The sequence below is a fragment of the Anas platyrhynchos genome, chromosome 10 (assembly GCF_047663525.1).
Source record: "Anas platyrhynchos isolate ZD024472 breed Pekin duck chromosome 10, IASCAAS_PekinDuck_T2T, whole genome shotgun sequence".
Taxonomy (NCBI): Eukaryota; Metazoa; Chordata; class Aves; order Anseriformes; family Anatidae; genus Anas; species Anas platyrhynchos.
In genome coordinates this window covers 9,705,875-9,729,938 of record NC_092596.1, presented here as the reverse complement: position 1 = coordinate 9,729,938, position 24,064 = coordinate 9,705,875, and the positions used below count along the sequence as shown (strand labels likewise).

The window sequence follows — 24,064 nt, the reverse complement described above, 5'->3', positions numbered from 1 at the left end:
TTACCATCCGGCACAGCGCAAGCTGCAACTCGGCCTTGCAAGTCAGCACGGCCAAAGCCAGCAGCTGCTGGTGGCTACGACAGACGATACCAACTCCACCGTCCATCCTGTCACGACCTGTCACTTTGCTTTTGCGGCTGACGGTTTTGTGCTGGGGGGCTGCGGTAAGGGGCTCGTCTCTTCTGGGGCCCAGCCTTGGGATGGAGGCAAGCACAAGCTGAGCCAAGCTCAGCCATCACCCCAACCCCAGAACTGCAACGTCAGCCACTTGGGACCCCACACTGAAACTCAAACCCAACAGCGCCCACACTTCTCAAGGTCCAACTCAGAGTTATAACTTTGGCTCCTTTTTAGGTTTCTACTACGATTTACTTGACTTAGATTAACGCTATCAAGGGTTACAGGGGGGAAAAAAAAAAAAAAAAAAAAAAAAAGAAGAAATTGAGGTATTTATGGCATTGGGTTTTTAAGAAGATTTGGACAACCCAATGCCATTAGGAACTGTAAGACTACAAAGTGCAGTGCTTTATGCAGAGTGCTGTACCCTGCGCTCACAGGATTGTACATTTCAGCATATTTTAGCTCTACTTTCAACATTTGCTACTTAATAATATACAATTACTGTGTAATGCTTGTTGACAAAAAACAAGATGTTCACACGAGGGTTCCCAAACTTCCATGCATAAAATTGAGTTTACCCGATTGCTGAGAAGGAGCTCATTTGTCTTGGAGTAGCTTTAAGTCAGGCTGCTTCTACCACAACGGCTTCGCGCAGTGACGTGCGTGCGAGACCCACTCTAATGAAACACGACAGCAGGAAACTTCGAGTTAGCTGCAAGCACTGCGAGTCACAAACACACCTCGGAGAAGTTACCGCCCACACCATCGCTCCCCAGAGGCACATCAGCACTTGAAAGAGGTCTCCTCTGAGAGGCTTTTACAGTCATGCCACGAAAGCCCAGGTGAAAGGCAGTTTTTCCTGCAGGTTCCTCTCCCAGGAAAAAATACTTCCTCCTTCACCTAGGGAACACGTAACAGACTTGTGGGTAACCTCAAATAAAAATGATTTAGAACTACTTAAGCAAGAAAAATATTCATATTGCGTCTACCTAACATCCAGCTGTTACGATTAGAAGTCAGCCAGAAATTTCGCCACGATGAACTTTCAAGGCAAAACTGAAGCATCGCTACTTGACAAATAAATAAAAAACTAGAGAGAGAGAGAGGAAAGAAATGCCCACCTCGTTTTTAAATGACATTTTAGATAATTCAGCTTGACACTTCAAAATACAGAATTTAGCTGGTGCTGCATCTTTCACAACACGGGAGACGAGCTGTGTGGCAAATAAAGATGAGGTTATCTGCTGCCGTACTACAGGCAGGACCTGGGTCCCGACACCTCCTTACATAAGCCCTAAATTAAAATTAGCCTAGGAAAGCTTTGTTCTTGCTATAGAAGGCAACAATGAGCCTTCTCTCTCAACAGAAATATGCGTGCAGGAACCACGGCCAGATCTCCAAACCAGGCCACCATTTCTTTGGGCCCAGCTTGCCCTGAAACTACTTTTTTTAAATTTTAAATATATAAAATTAATTGTATTTTTTAATTTTATATATTAAATAATCAAATAAATCAATAAAGTAGAAAGGAGGATTTAATTCACACATAATGGAAGAGTAACAGGTAACATACCCAAAGTAATATCCTCCACTTAGGAAACTGCACACAGTTCAGTAAGACCCAAAGGTGTATTTTTAATAGGAAAAAACATGTAGTCAACAGCTTCATCTTTAAAGGGTCTTTTCTGGGATGGGACAGGAAATAGAAAAGAAGCTTTGGTTACCTCTGGCATTTGCAGCAGGAGATAACCTTAAACACCATTAACGATTTTCCTGCAGTTAAACTGTCCGCAGAGTAATTTAACCTGCTCCAGAACCCCTGGAAAACAAAATTCCTGGGAAAAAAACGCAAAAAGAATTCCGTAACTGTAACATTACCATGGATAAAGGGAAATTCATGTATAGAATTACTGGTTATCAAACACTCATTTCTTATCACAAACTTCTCTAGCTCAGAGGCATTACAACTCTACGAAGGCAGCATCAGAAGCAGCAACTGAGCCACACGCTTCTGGGGAATTCAGAAATGGTTTTCTAAAACTATCTCCTCCTCTTCAGACATGACATGATATTCTTGGAGACTGCCAACTCATCTGTGCATCTGGGAAAAAGCAGCGAGCAGAGAAGCAGGATGAATAAATAAAATAACCCTCTTAACTTTCGCAGAGATGAAAAACCTTTGTGGACTAACTTTCTTAGAAAAGAAACGCAGTTTCTTTTTGAAGAGTTGTTAGGATAAAAATTCAGTTCTGGATCTTAGTACAGTCACCACCGGGAACAGGAAGAGTCTAAACAGTACAAGAGAAGCACCTCCAGCTGATGCGGCAGTCCCGAAGTTAAACCTCAGTTCCTCTCTGAGCGACTTGACCTGATGGAGAGATGTGCACACGGACATGGAACCGCCACCAGTTCCCTCGTTCAACACCCACTGAACAAGCAGTAAATAAACCTCTCGGGTGCTCTTTAGAGAGAAAGATAACAGTTAAAGCCTCCCAGTGAAAAGGTAAGTATCTAGACAGCTCATTTAAATATCAATCATCCCAACTTGCCTCTACTTGACTCCTCCACTCTGCTCCCACGGAAGCCGAGGGGACTTTGCTGCTGCCACCAAGACGAGACCTTGCCCAGCTCTGCAGCTGCCAGCCCAGCCTCTTGCTCTCAGCTCTCTGCATATTTTATAGAGGAGACGAGCAGAGTACTGAGGTTAGTTCAATATTAGCAGAAACACCTTCACAGCTGCTGGAAGTTTATTAAATGCCACGAATGTTGGCAAGACAAGTCTTCCAGATAAACTTGATCTTTCCCATTTTTACATTCTAGCAATTACAGTCTGTAAATTTTAACCCATGAGAACCTAAGATAAATAGTACCTTAGATAGCTAACCGAATTCTAATTACTAGTCATCTGGTTTCTGTCCATCCTAAAGATGGATACAGTTCTAACAAGAACACCGCTCTGCACAAACCGAGCATTTTCTCTTCCTGCCTTCTTTGGAATAAGAGGGGGCAGACCAACCAATGCTGCTTTACAGAGGATTTTTTTTTTTTTTTGCTTCATTTTCCAAAGGATCTCATGCTGCTGCTTGGGTCTCTGGGTTGAGTTTCTGCACAAAAACTTCCCCAACCTTCCTGACACTGTTGCAGCTTTAGGGTGCGTGGCTTAAGTTCACTCAGAGTTTTGTTTGGTGAGGACAAAGGATGGCCTACACCTCCCAGATCTTACCTGTGAGCGGTTTGGTGAGGAACTCTGCTCTCCAGGAGCCTTTACACATCTGTTTTCCAGCACGTTTTCCTTTGTCATCATCAAAGTCCTACTCAGGGCTTTTTGCACATACAGTTTCTGCTTAAGTTTCAGAAGCTCTCACCAAAAAACTCAAAAGTTTTTTCAACCCAAAAACTCCTAGGCCTGAACTGCTGAGTTCAAACCGCTCCAGGTTCACTCTCATGAGTGACTACCACGACTTAAAAAGAATAATTTCAATGTTGGAGATGTTCTGAAGTAAAGGAGCTTCCCAGCACCCATTACTTTCACTCCTGTGCTGAGAACAGTGCCTGGAGGTGAAATAATTTCTGTCTGCAGCAATCAGAGCTCAGAGCAGGGAGGCTCAATGTTGCTCCGCACCTCCAGCATTCCGGATGATTTCTGGTTTTCAGCATCTGTTCAGGATAATTAGTCCATCACTGCTTGGAAAAACTAAAGCTTTTCTAAGGTGCTTTCCCATCACTTAAGCCAGCATGCAGTAGTGCCTTATACCCCCGGTTTGTATTTTACTCTTATTAGGTTGTTTCACCGCATTCCTTAATCTTGAGATACTGAGAACTTGGCTTGGTTCTAAAACAAAAAGTTGCATCATTTGAGCTGATGCCTTCCAGTCAACCTCTGCCAAATGCAGTTTGCTTAAAAACTTAAGCCTATCTAGCTGGAGCTGGGTAAGAAACTTGCGGCAAAAGCTGCTTTATAAATAAACCTTGTACTCTTGCGTTTGAAGAAAAAAAAAATGTTTCACACAGGAAACAGAGAATATCTGACTGCACGGAACCAGAGGAGACATTCAACGGCGTTAATACACTCATCCAAAAGGTTCTGCTAATTAAAAGCAAATGACTCCTTGCAAATGGAGCAGCAGTTTCACTTGTTTGAGTAGGCAGCATGTGACTCTCTGCTTTCAGTTCCTGAAAATGTGACAGACATAACAGACAGACGTTGAGTAAGAAGCCACTGCCTCCACAACGCGCTCGGGGCCAAACTTCAACTTCTCTGTAATTACACTGTGATGCTGGAAGAGAGCACAAACGGGCTGGAGTTTTTTTCTCCCTGAACATATTTATAGCCAGAAGTACTGACTGGACATCACAGGTGGTCCTCTGGCAGAGCAGGACCTCCACTGGGCTGCTTCTCAAAGCTGTGTGTGGAGCAACATAAAGGAAAAGCCCAGGTTCTACCCCTGATGCGACACAGCTTCTGTAATGTGGTCAGAAAGCGCTGAGTGTGTTCAGAGTTATTGAAGGATATTTCTCATCTGCTTTCTTTTTGATGTCATAAATTAGAAGAAGAAATCAGATCTCCCTCACACATGCTAGTCATAGCTCTTAAACCACATTTGGTCCAGCTAAAGCGTAGGTGGTTAAAATACCACGAGGATGGCAATTGCATCAACTCCTCCGCACAAAGTAGGGGTAATAAAAACTGCTTATTAGGGTTATAGCTTCATAAAAATGCTTTAAGCTCCTTTACATGGAATATATATTTTATATATATATATAAATATATATCACAAACTTCTTGGAGTTCAAGCAAACTATTTCCAACCAAAACAGTTTTCAGGTAAATACATCTCAGTGGTGCCCAGTCCTGGCATAAATTTCAGGTGCCCAAATGTCTCCTGAAATTTGACCTTTAGTAAACAAGAACTCCTGATGCCCTGAGAACTGCATTGGGAAAATACATTAATCGTGAAACAAACATGAAACAAATTCCATATTCTGCAAGGTTTCAAAACTACAAAAAGAAGAAAGTCAGTTTTAAGAGAAAGCCAACTGAAAAGTGCTTGAAAATGTAGGAGTTAGATGGAAAAAACCAAAACTGCCTTTCATAAATACCGTAATTTTTTTATGAATGCTCCTGAGTCACTTAATTTTCTGTGAAGCCTTTAGGACACTGTAACAACTCTGCTTTGCTTGTTACCCTACCATTAAAATAAATAAATAAAAACTTGCTAACTCCCACATGCTAATTCACAAGGCTCCAGGTAATCATCACGAGCTCACTTCAGATCCTTACTAAATGCTCAACGCGTTCGATGCGGAGTGCTTTTTCTTGCCTATTATCAAGTAAAAAGTAGAGTTATTTGTTATCATTAAAGCCCTGGCGGAGATGCTCTCAGAGACTTCTTTCTGTTGATGGAGGCCAATTTGTTGGGCAGGAGGGGAATCGGGGCTCCTGAAGCTCATTGAGAAAGTTGAGCAGGCATCCATCCATCTCACCGCCTGCTATATTTACCAAATGAGTTCATTAGTCTAGCACGTAGAATTAGTCTTTTGTGAGACTAGGGAAGGAAAACAGGATAGCAAGGGTAGGAGCAGCAGGCGGCACGCCTCTGTCAGCTGGCTCTGCTGGGTACTGAGCTCAACCCTGTCACCTTCCCGGGACGAGCAGCTCTGTGCAGCGGGATTTCCTACCTGCCACTCCATTCCTCCGTCCTTCTGGCCACGAATCATAACAACAAATACAGAAAACAAGAACAAAGACCAAGCTGAAAGGGAAGAAGTGACAACTTCCCAAATCAGATGTGACTGTGACCCAAATCAGGAGGGGAAGAAAGATTAATTCCTCCTGGCATGCTAATTAATTACCACATAGATTGCTTATTGATTTTCTCCTGGTCACTCCAATACCTTAGGAAGCTCACTTGTTTCATACAAACTCCTCACAGAACGGCAGAGCAAAAGCAGACAGAAAACCCACGCGGGTCAGGTGTGCACCTCTGCAGAGGGGCAGGGACCGGACGGATCCATCCTCTGGGCGCTGAATTTCAGCGTCCCGAGCCTCGTCTCACCCCAGCTCACACAGCCTACGTTTCTCAGGAATGATCTCCCAGTGAGGCAAACCAGGTCTTGCTGATAAAAGCAGCCAAATTCCCAAGGTCGCCCCTATGGCACTGCAGCTTCTTAAAGCTGTCCTACCCTGCACAGGATAACAGGCTGAATTCCCAGAGAAGTTACCTAACAGGACATTTCCTAATTATAGGATTAATTACCGCCACAGAATAAACAGCAGATCACGTCAGGCTGAGGGTAACGATTGGTGCAATTAGCTCTTTCATATCAAATAACACTGACAGCTACTCCTGAACTAGGAATTCGTAATATGGGGAGGTTCAATTGTCATCATCCCTGGAACGGGGAAGCACACAGTCGTGGGATCCTTTAGCTTGGAGAAGACCACTGAGATCAAGTCCAACCAGCAAATTGCGAAGCTTTCTGATTTGGCCAGGTCTGCCTTTCTGCCTTTCCCCACCACAGACCCTGCAGCAGGCAAAGCTTCCCCCAGGTAACGTGCCTGGGACGATTCAACACAAGACGAATGATGCCAGGAGAAAGCCCACCCAGCCCAGCCCCACGAAGGGCTCCAGCAGCAACGTGCCCCCCGCAGCGAGTCCATCTGCCCCTACCTGCACACCCGTGCTCCCAGCACTGCGGGCACTGCTCGGCAGTAGCTGAGCAGGGAGGGATCTGGCCCTCTAAATGCAGATTGAAGCACGTGTTTAACAGCTTTTCTGAAGCGAGATGCTGATGCATTTAAGAGGAAAAAAATAGTGTTTTTTGTTTGTATTATCCTGACAGAAGCAGGTGCCTGAATAATGCTTTCCCCAGTAGGAGGAAACTGTAGAAGGTTTTTTTTTTTCCATCCTAGGAAAACAGTCAACAGCCTCGTGCCCCTAGAACAGGGGAATGAAAACTGTTTACGTCTTATCTCTAAATAGTATGAACACATGCCATTTAAGCTGTTGATTTTCTTTGGCATGCTCTGGGTACCAGGGAAACATCCGTATTGCAAAGGTTTTAGTCGCCTTTGTTATGTTTTATTGGGTAGCAAACAAGTTTTCAGTGCAGATTGCAGAGAAACTGCCTGCACTGATGAAGCAGGCATAGCAGCGAGCAAGGAAAATCCTTGTGGGCAACATCTTGTTTGCTTGGGCACGGGGACATGGCTCAGGTCTTGTCTCCTTATACTTTTTATACTGTTTATACTAACAGTATAAAATCCAGGTTAACCCCCATCTGTCAGCACCCCATCCTGCACCTCCCTCCAAAGGCTCTGTGTTCCCTTAGAGCCAGGCAGAGCCACTGCCACCTTCCAACCACGTTGAGGCCATAAGGGACACAAAAAATGGATTTATGTCACAGGAAACAACCCTACTCCATGCAAATGAATCAATCACAGACCCATGCAAATCTTTGAGCCGTTTTTGCAGCACCTTGCCTCAAAAGTTACCTTGACAACCTTACTGTCTCTGACATCACCTCGCTGGTAGAGGAAGGGTGCCTCATCCTTGAATTGCTCAGCTGAACAGGCCGGCACACGCACACACAAGGTGATCGCGTTATCCTTATCTCCTTAAGAAAGCGAGCTCAAATCGATCAACAAAACTGAAAATACGAGAGTTTGTCAGGCTTCCTGCACAGTGCTGGGGCAGGTAGCTAAGCCAAGCCACCCCAAAGGCAGGGTATCCCCCGTGAAACACTGGGGAAACAGAAGTGTTTCCCTCCCAAAGCCCAGAGCCTCCCAACAAGTGCAAAATACAGACGTGCTGATGCAGAGATGCAGCTCCCAGGGAAGGATGCACGTGGAGCTCGTTGCATTTTGGCGTGGATGCCTGGATCAAACGAGTAGCTCTACCTCTGAAACGTGATGTGGGTTAGAGCGTGCTCTTCCCGTTCTGGAGGAAAACAGAAGTAATCTGCTGAAATGAAAATCAATTTCAGACGTTCCTTTATTCCATTTCTGCTCTGTGAAGCTCCTTTCTTTTCACACTGTTACATGCATGGTACATAATTCCTGCAGTGTCGATAGATTTTCCTTTAGAAAAGTAGTGAAGGTCTTAACTTTTAATACAAATTATTCCTTAGGAATCCTCGGCTGCTATTTAAGCCGTTTAATTCAAAGACTTCTAGCTCTCATTCAGAAAACTTTAAGTGACACTAATCAGACCCAGCTCTTTTTATTGTGAGCGTCCAACAATGCTAATCGGGTGTGACTAGACTCTTTAGCCAGAGTATTAAGGGCTTCTTCTCCCTAAAGTGGGATTTATTAGTAAAAAAAAAAAAATATATATAACCTTTTTTTTGTATAATCTGCTTACGTGTGCTGCAATTGGTGAAGATTAGCTCCCGCCTTTTAATTCTCTTTTCTGATTCTCTGCACAGCCATGCACACGCTGGACATGAAACGATGCAGGTTTGAGAGCTGAAGGCAATCTGTTTCGGCATGCTTTGCCATGACGCACCGGGCGTTACACGACAACCCAGCCCCTGTGATAATCCACGCAAAAGCCCCAGCAGTTACACAGTCACAGAGGAGCTGACAATTTTCCTGTCCCTTCACATTTGGAAAGGCCCAGCGATGCTGCACTGTTCCTACAACCACCCAGGCTTCAGAGCACCTTACGGCACACCCAGGATCTGCCCTCGATCCGTGACGGTGTAGGCAGGGGGAGCAGCGAAGCCAGCAGGTCGATGCTTCTGTAGGAGGCTGCCACATCCGTACACCGAGTTCATCTCTGTACTTCGTTATCAGCGACCGACGTGTGACACAGAGCCAACTTTACCTGACATCCAGCACGAATTGCAATCCCAGCAGATTCAGGAGCCTGCAGGGGCCCAGCTCCAAGAGCACTGAATTAAGTGTGAAATACCTTTATTCACCCCAATTGGGTGGTGCTGCCCAAGTATAATCAGACTCCTACCGTATCCTCCACTCTAATCAGAAACAGGGCGATGAAATCCAGCTCCCTTCACTGTTGGATTCTGACTCGTGAAAGGCACGAAGCAGGCCCCGGATCTCTGGGGAGGGCTGCAGGAACTCTCCTCTCTGCACCTCAGCTGTTCTCCCCTTACGAGATGCACCAGTGATGCCTCTTCTCGTCCCTGATTGCTGTCTTGTGCAGTTCAGAGCCCGCTCCAAGCACCGAAGTGAAAACCAGGTGAGGTGAAAGACATACAAAGGCAGCGGGCAGCACACGGCAGGAGATCCAGGGCTCTGAAACACAGCCCAGCCTCCAGCGAACTACACCGAGATCTGCACCAACGATTTGGAAACAGCATTTTTGCAGGTCTCTTTCCTGTTCCACACCCCAGGGACGCATCCCCTAATCCCAGCACCGCACGCCTGGGGCTAGCAGGAGCCTCCTTCCTCTCCTCCTCCTCGCAGCCTCCCGCCTGTAACCTGGCACAGCTGATGCGAGGGATTAAGTGAGAGCCAGGGGGGGCGTTCTCATCACAGTGCCATTCCAGAAGATATCACCCTTCTGCAAAATCAACATTTCCTCCAGGGAAAAAACGAACTAACAACAACAACAACAACAAATCAACCCTGATAACAGCCTTCCTGCAGTGCCAGAGGCAGGGAGGGAGCAGAGACAGGGGCTCAGTTCACACAGAGCCTTTTGGGGACAGGGGGACCACGTCAGGGATCTGCTGGATCCCTTGTGGGGCGAGCAAGGATCCCACTCCCCAACCTCGGCCATCAGCTCACAGCAGCTCCCAAGCAGGCAGAAGCAGCAGCTTGTCAATCCTCTTCCACTTCACCTGAAACCAATTTTTGCCTAGAAATCGTTCTGCCTCAGGCTTTAAAGTAGTTTTTTTTTTCTTTCCAATTAATTTCAAACTTTTCTTTTTGGCTTTTTGTGCAGCTTTGAAACGCGTTTCATTAATGCAAAGCGTCTCTTCTCTGAGAGCTTCTGAGCCAACAATGAACAAAATTTCAGGTCAGTGCATTAACACCGACAGCTTGAAAGCAGAACCTGTGCAGCAGCTGCAGGACACAACATTTTGCTGTGCAGCTAATACAACGTGATGCTGTGTTCGTTACCAAAAAAATCTAAGTTTCTAGAAAAAAAATAAAATACACTAATTAATTTAATGCAAAGAGGGAAGAAATGTCTGCCTGGGATGCTCAGGAACGCTGCCATGGCCGCAAAAGCCCCGGGCAGGGGCTGGGAGCCCCCAGCCTGCAGGCAGTAGGGGCTCCTGAAAGGCCACGAACGTCCTGCACCCACGAGCAGTTTTCTGAGTGCAGTCCAGCTATCTTGTGTTGCCCCAGGACAGGTGAGGTGTTTCTGTGCTCCCAGCTCTGCCCCAGCTATGGTTTAGCCCCCCCGTGACGCTGCTGACCCCCTGCACACCACGGCAGTGAAAATAATGCCTCTGCCCTCCGTTAACAGGTCGGGCTGTCAAGTGGCATCGAGAGCCTCGATGACAGCTACACCCCCACTCCCCACCTTATAAATTTAAGGTGAACGGCCCAAAACCTGACTGGCCCCGAAGCCTGTGGTCACTGAAGCCCCGCGGAGCACTGGCATCCCGTGGAAATGGAGCACGGCATTTATCTCACATCAAGGAGCACTGAGGGAGAAAACAAGGGTTGGGGTGGGAGATGGCTCCCTGTGCTGAGCTGCGGCATCTGAAACACTGATCCAGGTTTTATCATATTCTTTCGGTATTAATTTTGACTAATAGGGTGCGACAGTCCCTAATATGATCAGTCTTTCCTACCCTACTGGTGACAACTAACGCTAATTCAGCGTGACTCTTATGTGATGGGGGAAACGTTGACGTGGCAAAAGAGCAAAGATAAGCGTGCTCTAGCAGGCTTACCAAGCACCAGGTTCAGGGCTGGGAGTAGTTTTCGAACACTCAGATACCATCTCTCCAAATAAATGGATACACGGCCTCATCAAGACACCTCCCCTTTTGGTGTTTTGTTCTGTTTTTTCCTCTCCTGTGCCAGATAAATGCATCAAGATTCTTTACTAACTCTTTCTAAGGCAGTTTTATTCACCTGAAATTACTTTCATAATTCTTACCAGTACTTCTCAGCCACCAGGATGGGATGTATTGCAGCAATTGCCAGTACTGCTTACAGTGAAGGGGCCACCTCTTCCCAAGCCATCAATGCTTACATATTCACACTGTTCCTCTTCACCACGGCGCTCCATCTTGGGCTCCTGTTTACCAGGTCCTCCCATGCAAGCTGTACAAACTTTTCAGAGCTGCTGCTCCCCAGACACAGATCTCCATCCAGTTATGTGCAAGCTGCACTCTTACTCCTAGCTGGTCCCTACAGATCAGAAACCTGATCTTAAGGCTGGTTCAAAATACATGAATCCCATTTACCATGTTTCCTGACCCTGCAGGCATCACTAATTACTCTTCAATGATCTGTAATCCTTCTACAAACCTAATCAGAAGATTTTTTTTATTTTACCTTCACTGAAAAGCTGCAGAGCAGCATGACAAGAAGGCAACCCTGCAGAATGCTGCAGCTGGCTGCTGCTCCCAGTAACTTCGGGTCCGTTTTGAGCCAGGCGAAACATCAGCACTTCAGCTCTAAGTAACCTCACATTGCCTGCAACCTGAAACAGCTCCTCCACTGAACAAAAGAATCTATTTGAAAGAGCTTTTAATTTGAGCTTCGCAGATTAAGCACAGCAAAGAATCCTTCACGCAGGACATGGCATCGACAAAGGCGTCACACCACATCTAATTCAGCGCATACACCGGGGCAAGACTTCTACATTTCAGCGTGGTTTCATCAGAGCAGGATCACTTGTGGTGATACTTACAGAACATTTTAATCCTGGCAACAGGCAGCACACCAGAATCACAAACATGACAATGCAACACTGAGTATTCCTAACATCAGCAAACCAATTACGTGGCATTAACATCCTAGGTAGCTAAAAATGATGATCATAATAGTTGTATCTTTCCTATTCTTTTCTGTTTTATGCCATAACAAAGAAAACGGGGAAAAAACACACCTCATACTGGTTATTCTCATACCTTGTTCTCAGCCTGGGAAGACAGCAAATCCTAATTAGCAATGGGACTAATGCTACTAAAATAACAGGACCCCCTTCTGCAGATTAGAAAGCATTATTAGATTTTTTTTCTTAACAAGACCCTTGCTGCACGAACAGAGTCGTTATTTAACACGCAAGTGGAGAAAACTTGCATCGACTCTAACAAGGTTTGGCTCAAATCCTGTGCTGATTTGCTCTAGCCCACAAGGACGTTCAGAAGCACAAAGAGCTCTTGTATCCGGGCATGAGGCATCAAAGTCAGATCCAAAGCCTCAAGGCCGACTGCTAAAGCTGATGTTATGTCTCTGGGCTATGGAGACAACATAGAACTGAGCAGCCCCTCTTAAAAAGATGCTGCTAATTTCTGCCCTATTCGAGAGCTGCAAATCAGTCGCATTTGCATTTCTCTCCGGGGAACAAAACCGTATGGATGTAATGCATTTACCTAAGAAATAAATACAACTCTGCCTGACAGCAGAGAAAGATCTTTGCTCTTGCTTACCAGACCCTTCACTGCAGACAGAGCGGTCTAATAAATAATAATTACCTATTAGTATTTGCAGTAATTAGCCAAATACACCGTCCATGTGGTTCTGCCTCTCTCTGTACGTGGTTTCCACTCTAACATCTGACATCCCCCACTCACCATGGCTGGTGGTGTCCTGGAGCTTCTATCCCTGGCCGTATCAACGCCTACATCTGAATTTGACCCTGTACTCTTCCACTGGTGGACAAAGCCTGGAATTTGTCTCCACGCCTTGGTCTTGCAGGGCCATGCATTCGATTTCAAAGCTCTTCCATGAACTTAACTGGGTGCTACACGGCTGGGAGACTGGATGTGTAATTGGTCCTGGAGCAGGAGGAGATTTTGTCCTGTCCTGGAGACCTTTAGAGCAGGCATAGATGAGGATGGGAGAGGGAAGAAAAAGGAGAGGTGCAGAGAATGAACTAAGGTAGGAAAGCTTCACATAAAGGGGATCTCACAAGCCTCCAAATCGAACACTTGTCTTCAGGTCCCCTGATACAAGATAAAGGATGTCTTGTAGAAACTGCAGATGCTGACTCGTCTTAAACTAACCACAAAAAGCCAGGATAAATACTTCCTCGGAGACCCTTCCAATGACTTATCTGGGAACTAGCACTCCCATGCTTCGGGGTCTTTTTGTTTTCACCCTGCAAAGTGAGTAGTAGGAGTGAGTAGGTTTTAGATAAAGGAAAAAAACAAACAAAACAACACACTAAACCCCATCCTTGCTCATGGCGAAGAAGGCCAGGTAAGAAAAGCCACCCCACAACTATGCATGATGGCCAAAGGAAGTTAAGGAAAGAGTATAAGCCAGTAGGGAAACATGCCTTAAGAAGAGGCATTAAGCATAAAAGCCTGCATAAGAAAAAAACGGAGGCTGTCTGGTCATGTTCCTTCACTGTAAATTACCAATAAAATATTGAGCGTTCTGAAAAGGAACAAGAAGTTTTCATTCTTGAGTTGATTTAACTGAATAACAACACATTAGTCACTCCAACTCCCACTCGCAGAAATGCTTTTTTCACCCTCTGGAAAGGTGATGAGAGGGAGATCTGTGTTTTGGATTCATGCAGTTTCCCTTAATTGCCATTTTTATTTGCCAACTCTATCTAGCAGGCTCATCGGACATCTCTTCTGAGATTCTCAAACATTTGGTCTCCTTGAAAAGACTTTTCTGGTGGCAGCGTGGGCTGAAGATGGCAATTTAACAGGTACCTACAGAGAAGCAAGGCGAGCTCCAGAAGACGGCTGTGTCCCCCCCCTCCAGTGGGAAGCCTCAGACACGAGGACAGGAGGCACAGCACCCCCGTATGCGGGCATGGATTGCAGCACACCAAGCTGCTCAAAACAGGCACAGGCTGAAAACTGAACAGTTTTTGCAGCCCCAAACAAGAAGCACACCCCCCCCAAATTTCTGGGTGATGGAAGTCAGTGCTTGGAAAGGCACAAAATAAACCTGGGAAACTTGTGCACGTGCTGTGACAATAAATACAAGGGCTGCAGGATGGATGCAAAGCCCACCCCTGGGGCTTACCAAGACTGAAGGACTAAGATCTGGAATTAAGGATCTCATTTCCCAAACCTTATGAGCCTGGAAACACGAAGCCATCCAGAAGAGCTGGCGGGTTGCCCTTTCGCACTGTTTCTTGGAGGCCTGCAATTGGGTTGACAAGAAGATCCTGTCTGCGGAAAGACTGGGGGAAACAAGCCGGGAGCTGAGCAGCTGAACGCAAGCCCCAGCAGCAATCACTGACAGCTCCACGGCAGCACGAGGAGTTCAGCCCCCTGTACCCTCCTACAGCCTCCAGGCAGCTAAAGAACTGCTTTGCACCGGCTTTGGGCCCTCTGACTGGAAATGGTTCTTGGCAAAGCAGGGTTTGAGAGCCCCACCGAGGGCTTGGAGGGGCTCAGCAGCCCCTCATCCTCGCTCCTGGCAGATAGCACTATGGGATCGAGCACACAGAGCCCCCAAAACATTCCTTTAGTAGCTCCTAACAAAGCCGTGAGTCCTTACAGAGCTAACATCAAATATAATGGCCCTCCATAACACATGTATTTAAAATTATTTGTTTTGCCATTCCAAAAACTTGTTTTCAATCATCCCCACTAAAACCATCATCCCAGCTCTCCAGGAAGCCCATAAGACATTTATTTCCCTAGGTCCCTCTCTCCACACAGACTGGCAGGGCTTCGTTTGCACGAGCTCCGTGTGACTGTCGATATTTGAACCACCCAGACAGAACTTTATTTACTGGAGCAAAATACATTAATTCTGAATCATTTAAGCACTTCACCAAAGTGGCAGTTCAGTTTAATCAAATAGGAACGTAACTGGGTTATATTTGATTCTCAACTTTGAAAAGCCAACGCTAAGATTTATCAAGGGCTGAATTTAGCCAAGTTATCATCATTAAAGATTGATATCAGGTAGCGGGGCCACATGGGCTTTACAGGCACAGCGCCGAGCAGCAGAGCTTCCAAAAGGCTCTTCTATGGCACAAAACCCACAGCCATTCCCACGCTGCCAGGGACACCCTGCCCAGGAGCTGACCACCCCAACGCCAGGCACTGTGGGCAGATGGGGACAGCAGCAGGGGTGCCACCGTCCTCATCCTCCTCGGGATGTCCTCAGGCCTTGGAGCGAGCACTGGGGAAACAACAGTGATGCCCTGCAACAGAGGAGAACAGGTGTGGATAAAACAATTCCCATACATTTTAAAGGAATCCTTCTTTTCAATCAATAACCCCGGCACTGAAATTTTTATAGGGCTTGCCCTTTGATTTCTGTTTCCCTGACTCAGTGCTAAGCCCCTGGCTTCACTGCACATTTTCTTTCCTGTTGCCTTGCGGCTCCGTGCCCATGGAAACCCCCATCAGAGGCACTTCTGATGTGAGACAGCGCACCCAGGAGCTGGAAGCTGCCCCAGGGAGCAGATTCCCCATTCCCCATCACCTTCATCAGGACTACGGGGGTTCTCCACTGCAGTCTCACTGCTGTATCGAGGACAGGATTTATCCCTGCACCTCCCCAGCAGCCAAGGTGATAGTTTGCACTGCTCACCGGCCAACACATCCCACTGAAGCCTTCTCTGTGGTCTGGGTCTCACTGCCAGCCCTCCCCTCTGCCTCCCGACAGCCCCGCTTCAGCTGTGACCTGCGAGGCACGAGGCAGCCCAGTTTGCAGCAGGAGCACGAGGAGCTGCCAAATTTAAACAAACCAAAGCCCTTGCTAGGAAAGGCACACTCTTAATTATTTTTAAAATCTTCTCTCAAGAGTGTGGGAACAAGAAAGCAGTGACAGCTGGAGGAAAACCACTACAGCAAGCTAAATATTCAAAATTATCTTCTGGAAGGAAATCTGTCCCATTGAACTGAATTTTCCTCGTGTTAAGAAAAAAAAAATCCTCTTGACAGAAGCAACCGAAATAGAAGACAACTAAAAAAGCTGAAATCCTTGTGACAGCTTGTCAAATTATCCTTCACCAATGAACGATCATACTGTTTGGGTTTGTATAGGAAGGTAGGTTCCTACACCTAGATGAACTAATTACTCCGGAATTCACATTTTAAGTGACACGCTGGCCAAAAATCCTTTTTCCTCAGAATGTCAACATTTTTCTTCAGTGAAAATCTATGAAAAACATTAGTAAAGACATGGAGAAATTTCTAAATGCCTCCTGTGTCAGCTCAGGCCGAACACAGCACCTCACACACCAGCTGCAAACGGAAGGCTTCCTCCCCGAAGCGCAGAGCTGGGCTCCCAGCAAGCAAACCCCAGGGGTGGCCGGCCGGCTGCTCAGCACCAGCTCAGGTGAGAGACACAATGAAGAAAGAGCTGGAAGCTCTCTGAAGATTGTTTCTAGAAAAAACAGTGTTAAATCCAGAAAATAAATCCCACTGAGAACTTCTCACCTGCTCTGTTACTGCCCATGGCCTACCGAGGGTAACTCAGCTCTGTACCTCTCAAGCAGAACACAACCTGGACAAAATAAAGCTGTTAACTTTTCCTTATGTGTGAACACACGGCTTTTTTTTTACGAGCAAAGGAGCACTAATAACCCGATAACCCAAATTCTGGGTGAACAGGTTTTACAGACACGAAGGATGAAGGCAGGATCCAAAGCCACGCGGCAACCTGACCTAGCGATGCTCTGCACAGATTCCCTCTCGAACTCCCCGCAGCAGGACCGTGCTGCTGACCGGGGGCTCCACAGGCTCAGGATCCCTCCTCTGAAGGCACCGGGAGCACATGGACTCTCAAAAAAGCCTTTCAGCAGAGCCCCAGGACAGAGATTGGTGCTGCTCAATTTCAGAAATAAATAGCCCAGGACTCCCTGAATTCAGACTACACCTAACAGAGGTTGATGGACCCAGCCTCCGTTTATTTATCCGATGAATTTTTGAACTCCATACGTTTGGCCTTCACACCATACAGTGGCAATGACTTACATGATGTAATTTCATGTCTTGCCTAAAACATACTGGGTTTACTTACTTTAAGTCTTTTGTCTCGTTCCTCACCAGGCGCCTGTTAGCTCTCGTACCACAGGGACACACAAATACCTGCTGTCAGTCCCCTTCTCACCTCAGTTATTCCCCAAATCTAGGACAATAACTTAAAGCAAACAATATTTCCAGCTTTTTAATGTACGAACTACAGACTGCACGCTCACGACTGGGAAGCTAATGAGAATCCTGCTTGAGGAGCTGCAGATAAAACCAGCAGATTTCTTGGCACAATCAGCTTTGCCTCACCGAGGCTTGATTTTAATGAAAAAGCCCCCTAAGCCCTGGGGAGGTTGTTAGATTGTGACCTGAACTCCATGATTTGTGCCTAACTTTAATTAAACCTAATTAGCTTTCCTCTCGCAATATGGGTTCCCCACCCCACATTTTCACAAGCTGTCTGTGCTGTTTAAGGTACTGCAAATTTCCTGAGTCACTGCTACCACAGAACAGAACCCAGCTCTTCATCTGCAACTGATTACAGCAAGGCAAACATGCAAAATACCTGCTTAAAAATGGGCTCAGCTGAGCCTGGCAAGCAGCTGAAGCCAAAAGCTTAAGATTATAGGTGTGTTTTTAAAATCCTGTAAGAAAAATGTAATGAATTCTAAAAATAGTCCGCGTTTTATGTATTTTCACACAGTTCAGGGAACCCACTTTACCCAAACCAATTTGTATCAGCTAGCTAAACGAGTGTTTTTCAATTAATACTGTAAAAATTCCTACAAGATTAGATAGGAAAAGATACTCATTCCCCACAATGTTCCTTAGTAAACAAACAGATTTCCTTGCGTATCTTCCTGATGAACCCATCCCAAAGCTGATACGGCCCCAAAGCTGATAGGGCTCTAAGACATGCCATTTGTGAAGATCTCCATCCTTTCTCTTCGTAACCCAAAAGCCCCCAGCTCTCCCACCGGGCCCTGAGCTGGGCAGTGACCCCCCTGTGGCTGCACAAAGGGCACCTGGCGAGCTTCAGCAGAGGTGATAACCCTGCAGCTCACATTTAAGACATGCCGTTGATCCCAGCGATGCTCCTCTCCCCCCAGGAGCCATCCCCATTAATGCGGTGACTCAGATGAAGAAGAAAAAAGCCTTTTGAAGGCCAGATCTCACCTTGTAAACCTGAATGGATTTCAGGAGCCTTTGAAGGGCGGGTTATTAACGCCATCAGTTCTAACAGCTCCAGATGAACCCCCACAACCTATTTCATCAAACCCTTTGAAGACCTTTTGCAAGTTCCTCCTCTTCCATTGTTGCAGCCCACTGCACTGAGAAAGCTGCCAGCTTGCTAGGTGGATCTTTGACATCAAGGTCAAAAACTTCTCATGACCAGCTGTAGAGCTGGTTCAAAAGGCAGAGAAATCTCATTCTCTGCAAGCAGTTATCAATGGGGCCCTGCCCGGAGGGGCTGGACGTGCTCTGCAGGAGTCTGTCTGGGAGCTCATTTAATTCCCTGATTCATTATCCCTCCTCATCCTCCCAAATAAAATTAAAAATAAGAAATGGGGAAGGCTGCAAGGTACGTGTGCCCCAACATCCCTGTGCAGGGTGAGGACAGGAGCCAGATGTGGGGCTGCCCACGAGGCACCCCCAGGCTCCTCTCCCAGTGCAGAGCTGCCTGGCCCCAGCTGCCTCTCCTCCTGCCCTAACAGCGCCCACAGCCACATTTTGGCTACGAGCACCACGTCAGGGTCAGCTGTGGTGGAGGAAGAGGAGGGGATGGACCAAACGCAGGGCTCCCAGCTGAGTGTGTGCAGCTGTGATGGGGAAAGCCACAAAATGTAGGGTAACTGGGCTGGGTTGGACACCTGGAGCTCAAACTCACAGCATATCTTTGGACAAGTGTCTTTGTCTCTCCACGTTTGCTTCCCAATATTTCTGCTTTGCGTGAGGCACCGAGCACTGATGAGCCATTATGGAGTAGCGCAATGTATTAACGGGGAGCGTAACAGTGCAAGGGATTAACCTGGAGTATAAAAAGGCAAGTGTGAGACCCCTGCAAATCACTCCTCTTCCCTTGGAAGCGTGAAATTACAGGAATGGGAAATCCTTTCCTTCCCTGAAATATCTCTGCACTCCGCTTGCTGTAACGATTCAATCTTTTGACCACCTTATGGTCCCCCAAATAAAATAAAAATAAATGGCCTCAAACTAAATGCTGTGGGTTTTTTGTGCTAAGCCTCAAAATTACTTTAGCTGTTATAAAACCCCTTGGAAGGAAGGATGCTTTCAAATAAAATGTTGATGGCCCAACAGTAATGACACAAACAGCAGTGCTCTAATTGATAATTCAAGAGGGTTATGGAAAGATACGATATCCAAAACCCTTTTTCTTTGCTTTAATCCCTTTCCTTCTCAAGGAGGCTACAAATTGCTACGATACCTGTACGCTGGGTTCTTGCTGGCCTTGGAAAACAAACAAAAAAAAAAAAGTACAAAAAGAGGGGCAGGGAGAGGGATGGTATCCAGATCTGGTAGCTACCTACGTGGGGTCCTGGGTGGGCACCCCCCTCAGCAGCACTGCCTCCAGCACACAGACCCTCGCTTACGCCATCCTCCTGCTTCCCCAGCCGACGAGGAGCCTTTGGGATCTACTGCAACAAAGCATCACCTCTTATTTTCAGATACTCACTTAAGATTTGAATGAATTGCCAAGAGACCCCAAGCTAAGCTTTCATTTTCACACGGAGACGTTTGACTGCAGCTCCTAAATAGAATGGTCCAATATTAACTGGGGAAGACGGGGAGAGACGGACTGTGGTTCATGAGAGGAACGGGCAATTAAAACGTTCAGAAAAATAGTTATTAAGTGTCTTGGAAATGATTCGTATTTATCAACTACTTTGATCATTGAGGCTTTGGTCAGCCTCGTGAATACGCACTTGATTTTCACACTGCCATCAGGAGTTTTTAAAACTCCAGTTTCCTAAATTGCTGAGAATAAATGAAAAGCTCGGAATGAAAAGCTTGTAAATTAAACATACAGCCATCAACCCCCCAGCAAATGTTTATAATTTAATATAATAGCACTGAAATAGCATTTCCTTCACTCAAGTTGGTACTTACAAATCTAGGCGGGTGTAAAGGTTTCATTATCTAAATGATATGCTAACGCTTTCTGAATTTCACAAATTATAAGTTAGCAGAAGCGTCTATTGTACTGCAACTCATTTCGGTGTGAAATCACCTTGTATAAGAACCAGCAGTGGGATTTCAGTTATTTCTGGGAAGCATTATGTATTTCCTAGAGAATGATTAAGTTTAATTGATGCATTAAAAATAATCAAAAAAATAATCAATATTTAATTTTTTGCCTAGTACTTAGCGTTCGTCCTGGGGGTTTCCCACAGAACGTTCATTAGCTAACGAGGCGTCGCTACCACAAGAAGTAATTTAGGGTGGGTTAAGCAGTAAAGCAGCATCTAAATTCATACTGATCTTAATAGTTATCTCCGTCAAACAGATGGCCTATTGTTCACGTCTACACTTCTGACTTCTTAATTGCTACTGTACACGTTACTACTAATTGTACAGTGCTGGTAACCTCCGTACAGTAATGAACGGGTCAGGGCTTCCTTCAGCCCTTAAGAGTTGTGGTTCTGGAGGCTGCAGCTTAGGGAATCAGCCACAGCACAGCTCTGTGTTACAGCACACAACAGACCGCAGTGAGCTGAGGTTTGTTTTTCCCTCCATACAAACAGTGAAACTCTCAGCTCTGCGAGGGAGGAGGCTGAGCCCCTCTCCTCTGGGCTCTCTCAGGAGGTGGTTGGTAGCTGCTTCAGCTGGAGTTTGGATTTTCCAGGCCCTGCATCTCGCTCCTTTGCTTCTCTGGGTGGCAGAAAGGGCTTACGGCCACACGGCTTCTCCTGGTGTGCTACACAAGGGGACCGGCCAGAGGCTTCTTGTGACACAGAAATGAAACGAGTTTGCCGGACAGAGCCATGCAGGAAAATGCCATTGAGCTACTACTTTATTTTAGTATGTAATGGTTGTAAACCAAGCACCAGAAAAAAAAGAGCAGCTTTTTTTCTGAGAAGACCAGAACAGAGAAAGCAAGAGAAAGAGACGCTACAACCAAGGCAGCAGCCAGCTTCACCAGGAGGCCACTTGCAGGGCATCTCCCTCCCCGAGCCCTGCTCTGCAGCTGGCTGCAGGCATGCCCCAGCAGCGGGCTGCTGCCACAATAACTCGCTGGAGTCACCGCTTGCCCTGCTCCAGATGAGCATTTCTAGGTCAGAGAAGGCGAGGTAACTTTCCGAGACGCGCGCATTTGCAATTCATCGCTTCTTTTCCCAGGCCTGGCTCCTTTTCAAAGGTTTGAAAACCAGATGTGGAAAATAAGATTGCAAAAATCATTTGGCAACTTAATAAAGGGGTGCTGCATGTTCCCAGGGTAGGTTTTCAACAACAGAGCACAACAAACACAGGAGAAAATGCTTTTGGGGCACAGGGGAAAGGCTTTGAAAATTGAGCATCACAGGAAAACGAAATTCACTGCTGCATTTACGGAACTTGGTTTTTCCAGAGAGGAATTTTGTCTGTCTTCATGGAAATGTTTTTGCACCGTTTAAGTACCTACTGTCTAAGGGGAAAGGATCGATCTCAGCTGCACATGATTTCGGTTGTATATCACATTTAGGTCTTACAACATTCCTGGAAGATTTGGCACCGTAACACACAACACAACACTGCAAGAACGTGAAAAACACATTTACTACTTGGAAATTCATGTTATGATGTCAAACAGAAAATAAGGGTAAGCTACCTGGTGAAGAGGCTGGCAGGTCTGGGAGGGCCAGGCGCTCTCGGCGTGCACACCCACCTGGGCTTCTGCAGCCCGGGACAGGGGCACACGGTGACTGCTGTCCTCTCGGTGTGAGCAGGGACGCTGAGCACTCTGTTGGCATCGCTGCCGGCTTCCCACCACCTTTCCCAAGACAGGAGGAGAAAGAGCACCAGCTCCTTTGGTAGTTCCCAGCCCATGGCTGAGCACAGGGACTCTAAGAAGTCAGAGATACAACCGAGAGTGGCAACTGGGACAAGAGAAGAACATTGGGAAAAACAAAACCAAACCAAGCAGGAAACTAATCTCAAGGTGCTGCTCACAGCCAAGCTACAAAACTACCTCTCTGAGAAAGCAGCAAAAATCCTGTTATCTGAATGAATAAAAGGAGAGCAGAAGTCACTCAAAACATATAAACCTCCAACCTCCAATAACCCTGTATCAGCAGGGAAGCTCCATGAGGCCAGTGGGCATCCCCAGCCTCTGAGGTCTTTCCCCAGTGCCCCTGTCCCCGGTAGCTTTTTAAAGACTGAGGATGTGATCCAAAGGGAAACCCCCGTGAGGCAGGACAACACTTTCTGTGGGAAGGCCTTGAAACAAGCTGCTTCCGTATAAACCTTGAAAGCAAAGAGCCAGGCACAGAAAGCCAGAGGGAAGAAATGAAATGCTGCTGGCAAAGGGCTCCCGTGACCCCATCCGAGAGCGGGATCAGCTGGAACTTCGTGGGCACAAACTCCATGGCACAAGCACTCGGTATTTGGAGAACAGCCTGAAACGTAACGCTCCCCACAGGTATTCCATATGCCAATTAAATATTCCAAGTTTATATCAAGATTATTGTCACCTATTTAACGCCTCATTGGTTTTAGAAGCCATACCAATTTTCTCTTTCCTTTCCATTGAGGTAGTTACAGTAATGGCTAACCATAAAAATTAGATAACGCTGCAGTGTGATCTAAAAAACATCTGTGCCTTCCTCGCCTCCAATTCTAAGTGAGGGATGAGTTCGTATCCCCCTGCCTTCCCCCACAGCACCACCTCTGCCCCACGGGGCTCTACGGCCAGAGCACGGCCAACTCAATTACACCAAACGTGGTTTACAAACAGGGGAAAAAGAAAAACTCTCAGCCATTTCTTCTATGGTCCTTTGAAGCACCATGTACATACACAATCAAACAGTACAGTGCTTTCACATTTTAGAGAGGAAGGGGAAATATCTGGGAAATGCACACAAAGCACCATCCCTCTGCGTTTAACTAGCACTGGGTTTCCATTTTTCAAGTTGGCATTACTCACTCCACTAAGTTCCTAAATAAAATATTGTGAAGAAAATGAGAAATAAGAACCTGACAAACACAAGGGAAGTTTACTCAAATCAAACATTCCAACAGTGAAAAAACTATGTAGCAAACCAAGTTCTTCATATTGCCTTTTTATCTTATGCAGGGTTAAAGTTAAAAATCTCAAAACCCATTTTTCCCCATGACACAAAAAACGTCTTTTCCAACCAGGTTAGCAATTTCACCCCTTGATTCCCACGTTCCCTTGATTGTGCTACTCCTTCTACCTGCCTTATCAAATCATTGTTTTCAAGTATTTGACTCAGGAATAACACGAGGCTCGGGGGCCCCCATCCTGCCCCTGTTCTTCCCCAGCACTACCACCACCTCCCCAGTGCCACAGCACTGCCCAGGGACACATCTGCAGGCTGTTGCCCTCAGGCTTTCAGCTTCGTTTCTAGCCAGCGTAGAAACCCCCCTATAAAATTCACCTGCAGCTGACCAGAGAGGAGACCACCAACTTTTCTGAGATGCTGAAACCAGAATTTCTTTTTCCTTGTTAGAAGACATTTGCTTTCTCTTGCAATGGGGCCTAACTTGCTGTCGGAGAGAGCAGACTCCTCACCCAGCGAGCAGCTCCGTTCCCCAGGGCACCGCAAGCTCCCTGAATCAGGAGCCACCAGCACTTCCCTGCTTGCCTTTACACTTGTCTTACCTTACTGCTTGCACTCAGTAAGAATTCCATGTTTATTCCTTAAGATAA

At 46.3% G+C, this 24,064-nt stretch overlaps 1 protein-coding gene across 27 annotated transcripts in view; it reads right to left on the bottom strand.

Moving 5' to 3' along the window:
• Positions 1-24,064, bottom strand: part of IL1RAPL2 (interleukin 1 receptor accessory protein like 2) — a 365,272-nt gene that overhangs the window by 196,425 nt on the left and 144,783 nt on the right. The window contains exon 1 of one of the 27 annotated variants that reach the window (XM_072042791.1): positions 18,352-18,813. The exons of 25 other annotated variants lie outside the window; for them this stretch is intronic. In XM_072042791.1, coding sequence (XP_071898892.1) covers positions 18,352-18,406 — 55 coding nt within the window. In that variant the 5' untranslated portion in view covers positions 18,407-18,813. Of the gene's footprint in view, positions 1-698; positions 1,021-18,351; positions 18,814-24,064 lie in introns of those variants that run through there. One more of the 27 variants, XM_038184620.2, reaches the window with a different exon arrangement.